The sequence below is a fragment of the Phalacrocorax carbo genome, chromosome Z (genome assembly GCF_963921805.1).
Source record: "Phalacrocorax carbo chromosome Z, bPhaCar2.1, whole genome shotgun sequence".
Taxonomy (NCBI): domain Eukaryota; kingdom Metazoa; phylum Chordata; class Aves; order Suliformes; family Phalacrocoracidae; genus Phalacrocorax; species Phalacrocorax carbo.
The window spans coordinates 4,396,858-4,406,210 of record NC_087548.1 but is presented as its reverse complement, the minus strand read 5'-3'; the positions used below and the strand labels follow the sequence as shown (position 1 = coordinate 4,406,210).

Below are 9,353 nucleotides of genomic sequence, written 5' to 3'. Positions count from 1 at the left end.
CTAAGCTTTTTTAAAACAGTGAAAGTGCCAGCCTTCCTTTGGTCTTCCCCACTTGAAAAAAAAACAAAAAAAGCTAAAACACTTTAGCAGGGGAACAGACATGAGGCTTCTAACTTTTCTAAAAAGGTACATGAGAACCAGCCTTCTGCAATTCAGACTTGCTGTATGACACTGGACCAACCCAGCAGCCTTAACTGAGAGCAATTTGCGATATTCTCTGCGACAGAGCTGCGAGATCACACCCATAGTTCCAACCTCAGTAAGCTGCTAAATTAACAAAGACGGAGGGCGGGGGAAGAAGCAGGGGTAATAGAAGAGGCTGCAAATTTGAAGAAGCTGCAAATTCGGTTTTTAAACAAAGAATTGCATTTGAAAAGGGCGCAGTATTCCCCTCCCACGTTTCCCAAGAAGCTCGGAGCACAAGCGGTTCCCCACTTCCAACATGCCAATCATCATGCAGAAGTTTAACGCACATTTAAAAAATTATAATAATCCTTAACAGAACAGTAACAAATACTAATCACTAACATCACCCGCTAGTCTAAATTAACACAGAGTTGCCCAGCTTTAGGTACAGCTTTTTTACATTTTTCCATAGCAATTGCACCTATTTTCAACTTACTCCCCCATCAGCATGGAATGTTATTGATTTTAAAAAACTACCAAGAGAAAAATCCTGTTCTCAATCAAACTGGGAACATTTGACTTCCAGTGTGAACTGGGTCAGGGCTTTACCCAGCTAGTTTTGTCTCCCTCAATATCACAACTGTACTTCAATAATTTGTAACACATTTGTAGAGCCTAACTCGTGTTCTCTTCAACAGGACTGTGGTAGCAACTGCAACAAAAAGCACTGTTGCCTTTCTTAACTTAAAAATAAATTGGGAAGCATACTGGAGGAAATTCATCCCTGAGTAACGAGACATTTAAAAACCGCATCCTATCGACAAATCATTGCAATATATCACAACGCGTACTCTAACAGTCAACGCTACTAACAGGCAGCAACAAAACTTGTCACAGTCCAATAGATTTGCAGCATTGTTGCATTGATCCCGTTATCTCGTTTAATGAAACTGCAAGTGAACATTAGGAAATAGCATAAATAGAAATAGTGTCTTTATTATTTTAAGTTGAATGTCAAATTGACAGCTAAACCGTGCTGGATCCCAGAAAACTCAGAGCAGAGGTGGTTAGCAACCTGCTTCTTTGGATGGCTGTAGCTGTACGCTTCTACGGGAGAACTTATCTTGGGCCGCATACCTCCGGGACACAGGGCTCTACCCACCCTGGGGACAGTGATGCACAGACATCAATATGATGGATACAAAATGTCCGTCTATTTAGCTGCGTCACACGCTTATATAGCTCTTGCGCTTCCTGTTCCTGCCACTCCTATGGGGAGGAGTCTATCTTTCCGTCACATCCCGTAATCTTCCGGTCGCCGATCCCTGTCTATTCCCCTACATCTCCCCCTCCCCATGCTACTAAAATTCTACAAAGCTACTTGCGAAAGCGGATACATATTGCGGTCAGGTCTATATTCATGTAACGCTCGCAGGCGCTCTTTGATTTGTCTTATAACACAGCATAACAATGGCAGCCCACAAGTAACCATGATTACTACACACAACAAGATCCCCCCAATTATTACTATCCAGTTCCAGTTCATATCTCTCTTTTGCCGCCCTCTCCCAGTGTCGCTCTCGTTGCAATATTGCTTGCGATCTTGTCAAGGAGCTCATTTCTTTTCCCAATGGTACGGCTAGCATGAGGATCCATGTCAGCAGACCCTGCAAAGAGACAACTCAGAAAGGGATTATTCATTGTACATCCTTGCACAGTTCTGCTTTCACACACTTTGCAGGCACCCATTCTATGCGCCCTTCATTCTCAACCGCGGCGTAGCCCCTCCCCAGGCATCTCAGTTTCCATCCTCTCTCCCATTGCTCACTGCCTGGGAACCTTACTCGTACCTGCAGATAGCGCTCGCCTGCTTGAGCTTTGCCAAAGTGCTTCTCCACTGCTGTAACTTGCTCCTGCCCACGTATAAAATGATTAAGCAAATATAATGCACGCATTAAAATAGTTTGCTGAGCTGCTATGGGTATAGTTCCCTTATACCCCTCCCCCTCCCCAAGCTGTATTATTTTTGCTTTCAAGGTGCGATGAGCGCGTTCTACTACTGCCTGCCCTGTACTATTGTAAGCAATGCCGTGTTTTAATACAATATTCCAAGCTTTACACCATTCTTGGGTACTTCGAGCCCCTTTTCTCTAATTTCTCGCCATAAAGTTCGCACTAGCTTGGCATCTATCGGCGTCCACTCCACCCCTCCTCCAGGAGCTATCCGGACAGGGAATATCCAGGGCATCTCTATCCTTACTCCATCGAGGCTACAATCTCTAGCTATCAGCCGCCAGTTAGGTAACTCGACTGACTGTCGCTGGGGCGCACCCTTCGTTAAAAGTCCTGTCTGCCGCCGAGTTACTTCCCCTAGTGCGCGCATAGCCTGCTGCAGCTGCCGCAGCACGTCCTCCGGAGACCCCTCCGGAGCTGCAGCGCCCCGGACCTCCCCTTTTGGCGGTCCCTTTCCTCCCTCCTTCTGATTGGTCCTCCGAGTCTCTGCTGTTTTGTGCCTTTTTTGCGCGCCGCAGGCAAGCTGCTCTCTCTTCCCACATGTGGGCATCGGTTTCTCCCCCAATTTCTGATTCGCTGCTACTCGAAGTTGTTCTATACTCCCCCTGTCCTCCCCTCCAGGCACCCCAATCCTCCTCCTCGTCCGACTCCCATCTCAAGGGTTGCCCCGGGAGCCAGTCTCGAGGGTCGGGCAGAGGGCGGTGCCGCTGCCGGCGCTGCTTCCGGCGCTGGTCATCTTTCTCCTTCCGCTCCGTCACTCCCGCTGCGTCCGCTGCCACGTCACTCTCCCCGCGCGCGGGCTCCCGCGCCCGTGCCAAATCATCCCAGGGATATGCGGGGGGGGGACTCTCTAAAGGCCCTGCTGGCTCAACAGGGAACACTGCCGCTTCCCGATCCACCTCCTTGGGAGCCTCAGACTGAGTCGCTGGCCAGGCTACTCCGTCCGAACTCTCCCCTTCTTCCCCATCCCCCGCGATGCTTGCCCCTGTCTGCGTCCCCACTGCCCCTCCTGGGTCTCTTTCCGGGCTACTGTCGCCTGTAGCACCGTGCAGGCACCGCCGCGCCTGCCGCCACGTCTCCTGATCATCCCGAGCTTTCAATAGTAATCGGTGTATCTTTCCCCAGAGCTATATGTACTGGGGTTTTCCCATCATAGCCCTTTCGGCTAACTCCTCTTTAATTCTCACCCACTTATCCTTATTAAATATGTCTGCGGGACTTCGTATGAGCCCCTGCGTAATCATCCATCGGATGGCCTTTGAGGTAGGCGCCTTCGATATTGAAGTACCATATTCCTTCCCCAATCCCTTCAGTACCTTTACGACTGAATCCATGGCACGCCCGCCGACCTGCGGCTCCCCGTCCCGCCCCTGCCTGCCCCAAGCTCTCTTTCCCCCCGGCGAACTTGCCAAGCCTCCCCGCTAATCACGTCGGGGTCACCACTTGTAGCTGTACGCTTCTACGGGAGAACTTATCTTGGGCCGCATACCTCCGGGACACAGGGCTCTACCCACCCTGGGGACAGTGATGCACAGACATCAATATGATGGATGCAAAATGTCCGTCTATTTAGCTGCGTCACACGCTTATATAGCTCTTGCGCTTCCTGTTCCTGCCACTCCTATGGGGAGGAGTCTATCTTTCCATCACATCCCGTAATCTTCCGGTCGCCGATCCCTGTCTATTCCCCTACAGATGTCCAAAAGTATCTTCAACCGAACAACAGGAGGAGAATGATTGTAACGGAGTTCACTGCTATTAATGGCACTGTAGGAGAAAAAAAAACAGAAGAGCAACTGTGAAAATTTTCTTCTGCACGCCACAGAGTGACAGAACTTCTTGTTATCTTGGGAGACTACCTTTTAAGGAGGAAAATATATCAAAATTTTTAAAAAACTTTAAAAAAATAAAAACAAATCTTAAAAACACACTGAGTTTTCTTATGCAAAAAATCAGGATTAGTGGAAGGAGACAGGATCAAAGCTTAGGATACTAAAAATCAGGAAGCAACAACATAAATATTTTTATGTGGCCCATTATAACTTTGATCCAAACAATCTCTTTCCCCAAGTGAAACAAAACCACTTCAAAGTCAGTTTCTACCCTCAGCTTTGCTGCAATTTAGAAAAAAAAAGTATCAGTTTTTACTCTGGGGTGGGCAAGACAGTCACTAGCGGGGCTCCACAGGGATCCATCTTGGGGCCAGTACTCTTTAATCTCTTCATAAATGACTTGGATGCAGGACTGGAAGGAATACTAATTAAGTTTGCTGACAACACAAAACTGGGAGGTGCTGTTGACACTCTCAAGGGCAGAGAGGCCCTGCAGAAGGATCTAGACAGACTGGAGAGCTGGGCAATCACCAACTGTATGAAGTTTAACAAGGGCAAGTGCCAGATTTTACACCTGGGGCACAGCAACCCTTGATGTACATACAGCCTGGGGACCGAGAGGCTGGAGAGCAGCTCTACAGAGAGGGACCTGGGGGTTCTGGTCGATGGCAAGTTGAACATGAGCCAACAGTGTGCCCTGGCAGCCAAAAGGGCCAACCATGTCCTGGGGTGCATCAAGCCCTGCATCACAGCTGGGCGAGGGAGGGGATTGTCCCACTCTGCTCTGCGCTGGTGCGGCCTCACCTCGAGTGCTGCGTGCCATTTTGGGCGCCACAGTACATTAAGGATATAAAGCTACTAGAGAGTGTCCAGAGAAGGGCCATGAAGTTGGTGAAGGGTTAAGAGGGGAAACTGTATGAGGAACGGCTAAATTCACTTGGTTTGTTCAGCCTAGAGAAGAGGAGACTGAGGGGAGACCCCATCACGGTCTGCAGCTTCCTCACAAGGGGAGGAGGAGGGGCAGGCGCTGATCTCTTCTCTCTGGTGACTGATGATAGGACCCAAGGGAATGGCAGGAAGATGTGCCAGGGGAGATTTACGTTGGGTATTAGGAAAAGGCCCTTCCCCCAGAGGGTGGTGGAGCACTGGAACAGGCTCCCCAGGGAGGCAGTCACGGCACCAAGCCTGACAATATTCAAGAAGCATTTGGACAACGCCCTCAGAGATATGGTGTGAATTTGGAGTTGTCCTGTGCAGGGACAGGAGTTGGACTTGATGATCCTTGTGGGTCCCTTCCAACTCAGGACATTCTATGATTCTATGAAGACAGGTAAGATTTGTTACTGCCTCTTTATCATCGCCTACAAGGCATTTTTGGTGTGCTTTATAGTGAAAAATTACTAGTAACTTACAAAAGTCTTTTTATTTTCTCCCATCCTTTGTGGCGCGTAAGCCTGGCTTACCTTTAAGAATTGCAGGAATTACATTTCCTTCACCAGGTACTTCACATAAAATTTAATTTAGCCAAGGTGAAGCTAACTGCACGCTCTGATTGATCACCGAGCATCCCCCCAGCTCCCAAATTCCGAGGAAAGACAAGATGCAGCAGCAGCGGCGCCACAAGCTAGAGTCAGGGAATATTTTACACTTTATCAAACTTGGGGCGCCTTAGCTGGGACCTGCACTCTCCTACGCAGAGTCCGCACGTGAAGGAATGACCCCGAAGGAAGGGCAGGTTGGAAATGACGAGCAGGAATAGCAGGTATCTGGTAAAAGAGTTAAAGCACCAAGATTATTTCGTTAAAGCAGAGAAGCAAAACTTTACAGACAAGAACGTTTAAACAGAAGATCATCACCTTACCTCTCATAACGGTCCGTACAGATCGGATAAGGTTCGTTAGCTGTGCCTTAATTCCTGGTTCCTCTCCAAATCCTCCAATCCCTTGATCACTTCCCCAGCCAACTGCATCACATAAAAACAGCCAGCCACGTTAGGAAAGAAACCCACAACCACACAATAAACGCTATCAGCAATATTAACGAGCAACCAGTCTCAAATATCATTACGTACATCATTAACATTAGAACAACAAACTACAAACCAATCCACGTTATTTCAAGATCAGATTTTAAAACAGGATACCGAAAACTTAAACCTTTTAATGAATGCATCTGTAATGACAGATCAACATTTCTGCAAAGGAAACCTGGACCTTTATAACGTGCTACTATCCCCTGCGTGCCAGGGGAGCAAATCAGTTTATGTGGACTTGACAAAAAATACCCACTGGAGTAAAACCAAACAAACTACATCTGTTCGCCGTCCTTTACCAGGAGATAAAAAAGCAAGTGTCAGGTATGAAGCGATGCTTCAGCACTGAGAAACCAGCTGCAGAACAGGAAGCGCTCAGCACAGATTCCAAATCCAGATGATGATTTTTTGGTAACTGCTATTAAAAAAAAAATATTTGGAAACTTTTCAGAGGGCCACAGAAGTACTGTGGGTTTACAGAGCCCTTCAAGGGAGAAAACCCCTTCCCTACCCACTGTGGGGAGGCAAAGAACACGGTCCCAGCAACAGGAGCAGGGATTTTTGAGTCCTGACCTGCTGGGGGACAAGCAGAGTGGAGAAGGGAGCAGCTGGCAGTACGTGAAGCTGTACTGTGCAACCTGCAAGTTTCTTTTCTCTATAAACAACTTCTGAGTGATTTTTTTTTTTTGCCTTTTTTTGTCACCCTCGCTCTTCTGGCACCGGGCTGGGGGAGGTAGGTGACTCCTCTCCCATTCCGGTGAGCCTGGAGTTATTCCCAAGCCTCCTGGGGCCAACAAGTGGCTTGACCCACCCTATTAGCCCTCACACCTCCCTTTTCCTTGAGCTGCTGCTCGTCAGGAAAGCAAAAGAAAACCCCAAACCCAAACCAAGCAGGTCCCTCGCAGTGAATCCTCCCAGAGACCAGGAGGAAGGGATAACTATCCACACCCCTGCCAAAAATCCAGGCTCAGTCTGGCTTGGAGAAGGTGGGACTTTCTGGATCAGGAAATTGGGAAACCTTGGATCGTTGGTGATTTTTTCTGGGGCTTTGTAGATCTTTGCATCAGTGGCTTTTGGGTTTTGTGGTGGCTTTTCTGTGTTTTGTTTTCTTTTAAAGGAGGAGGATGCCCTACTTCGGGGACCTTCCTTCAGCACCGCCAAAGCCTGCAAAGCCTGGGAAGGAAGCGCTCTCTCGTCAAAAAAAAAGGCACGACAAACTGAAAGACACCACCTCACACCATCACCACATCCTGACAGGCGGCGCAAACGGGGACGAGACACCTCCCTCTACCAGGCCTCCCTCCTCCTTCTTCTTCTTCTTCTCCTCCCCCTCCCCCCCACCTTGGCCAGGCCGGGACGGCGGGCCCGCTCCCCCCTCCTTGGTGTGGGCTCACCGTGACGGTGACCACAGCATTGACGATGAAGAGAGCAGCCTGCAGCAGCGAGTAAAGGGTGAAGGCCATGGCACGCTGCGCCGCCAGGCCGGGACCCGCCGCCCGAGCGAGCGGGGCGAGGCGGGGGGTGGGGGGCGTGGTCTGGGGCAGAGGGAGGGGACGGGGCAGGGGGGCGAGGCCTCCGCCGCCAGTTTTCCCGCCACGGCCGCCGGGTCCCCGTTGAGGGCAGGAATGAGGTGTGGGTGTGTACCTCACGCCCTCGCCTGTGGCAAGCCCTGCGCGCCGCTTTTCACGGCCCATCGACTTGGGCTTTAGTAAAGCCTTTGACACTGTCACCCACAGCATCCTAGAGAAGCTGGTGGCTCATAGCTTGGACAGGTGTACTCTTCTCTGGGTAAAACCTGGCTGGATGGCTGAGCCCAGAGAGTTGTGGTGAATGGAGCCAAATCCAGTTGGCGACCGGTCACAAGTGGTGTTCCCCAGAGCTCAGATTTGGGCCCAGTTCTGTTTAATATCTTTATCAATGATCTGGATGAGGGTATTGAGTGCACCGTCAGTAAGTTTGCAGATGACACCAAGCTGGGCAAAAGTGTCGATCTGCTCGAGGGTAGGAAGGCTCTGCAGAGGGACCTGGACAGGCTGGATCAACGGGCCAGGGCCAATTGTATGAGGTTTAACAAGGCCAAGTGCTGGGTCCTGCCCTTGGGTCACAACAACCCCATGCAACGCTACAGGCTTGGGGGGAAGTACCTTGGGAAAACTGCCCGGCGGAGAAGGACCTGGGGGTGCTGTTCAACATCTAGCTGAACACGAGCCAGCAGTGTGCCCAGGTGGCCAAGGAGGCCAACAGCATCCTGGCTTGTATCAGGAATAGTATGGCCAGCAGTAGCAGGGAAGTGATGGTGCCCCTGTACTCAGCACTGGTGAGGCCACACTTCAAATATTCTTTTCAGTTTTGGGCCCCTCGCTACAAGAGGGGCATTGAGGTGCTGGAGCGTGCCCAGAGAAGGGCAATGAAGCTGGTGAAGGGTCTGGAGAGCAGGTCTTATGAGGAGCGGCTGAGGGAACTGGGGTTGTTTAGCCTGGAGAAGAGGAGGCTGAGGGGAGACCTTATCGCTCTCTACAACTACCTGAAAGGAGGTTATAGTGAGGTGGGGGTTGGTCTCTTCTCCCAAGTCACTAGTGACAGGACGAGAGGAAACGGCCTCAAGCTGCATCAGGGGAGGTTTAGATTGGATAGTAGGAAAAATGTCTTTACTGCAAGAGTGGTCAGGCATTGGCACAGGCTGCCCAGAGAGGTGGAGTCACCATCCCTGGGGGTGTTCAAAAAACATGTAGACGTGGCACTTTGGGACATAGTTTAGGAAGCCTGGTGGTATTGGGTTGGCAGTTGGACTTGATGATCCTAGAGGTCTTTTCCAACCTTAATGATTCTATTCTATACAAAAATATGTTCTTTTGCATTTAATTTTATGGACAATATATGGGTTCTTTCCCCCCTGCCCCCCCGTATTTTTCACTACATGTTGATTTACGTTTTTTCTTCCAGCAGGAAATCAGCTCAGAGCCCAATTGTTGTTTATCCAAAATGTAATGACTGCAGAAGTCAAGATTCTTAGCAGAATCCAAAAGAAAACAATTATATCTGATTGATCGGGGCCTCTGGGTACTTCTGCAGTCAAATAACAAAATTAATAATAACCAGAGCTCAGGGATACACTACACAGTTATGGTACATAAATATTTTTTTTCCTTTGCACCTTGCAGTCCGATTGGCTGAAGGGGGTGATTTGCATAATCACTCTGATTTTATTTCTCAGTAATCATACAATACACAAACCCCTTAACTCTGGATGGTCGATAGCTTTTATTACTCAATCAGAGTGCAACGATTTGCATAATCATTGCGCTTTGATGGTTATTAAACTCATTCACCATGACAGAAATAACTTTGTG

At 49.2% G+C, this 9,353-nt stretch overlaps 1 protein-coding gene across 1 annotated transcript; it reads right to left on the bottom strand.

Moving 5' to 3' along the window:
* Nucleotides 1-3,833: 3,833 nt before the first annotated feature.
* On the bottom strand, nucleotides 3,834-7,466 carry LOC135310600 (immediate early response 3-interacting protein 1-like). The gene is made up of 3 exons (XM_064438724.1): nucleotides 7,398-7,466; nucleotides 5,833-5,944; nucleotides 3,834-3,906 (listed from the first exon to the last, which is right to left on the bottom strand). Exons 1-3 carry the CDS (start codon nucleotides 7,464-7,466, stop codon nucleotides 3,851-3,853), a joined length of 237 nt encoding a protein of 78 aa, XP_064294794.1. The 3' UTR covers nucleotides 3,834-3,850.
* Nucleotides 7,467-9,353: the final 1,887 nt, after the last annotated feature.

Coding starts and splice junctions, on each gene's coding strand:
- LOC135310600 (XM_064438724.1), bottom strand. CDS start 7,466: ATGGCCTTCACCCTTTACTCGCTGCTGCAGGCTGCTCTCTTCATCGTC. Junction 5,945..7,397: donor ATGCTGTGGTCACCGTCACG/GTGAGCCCACAC, acceptor TGGCTGTTTTTA/TGTGATGCAGTTGGCTGGGG. Junction 3,907..5,832: donor TGTACGGACCGTTATGAGAG/GTAAGGTGATGA, acceptor TTTCTCCTACAG/TGCCATTAATAGCAGTGAAC.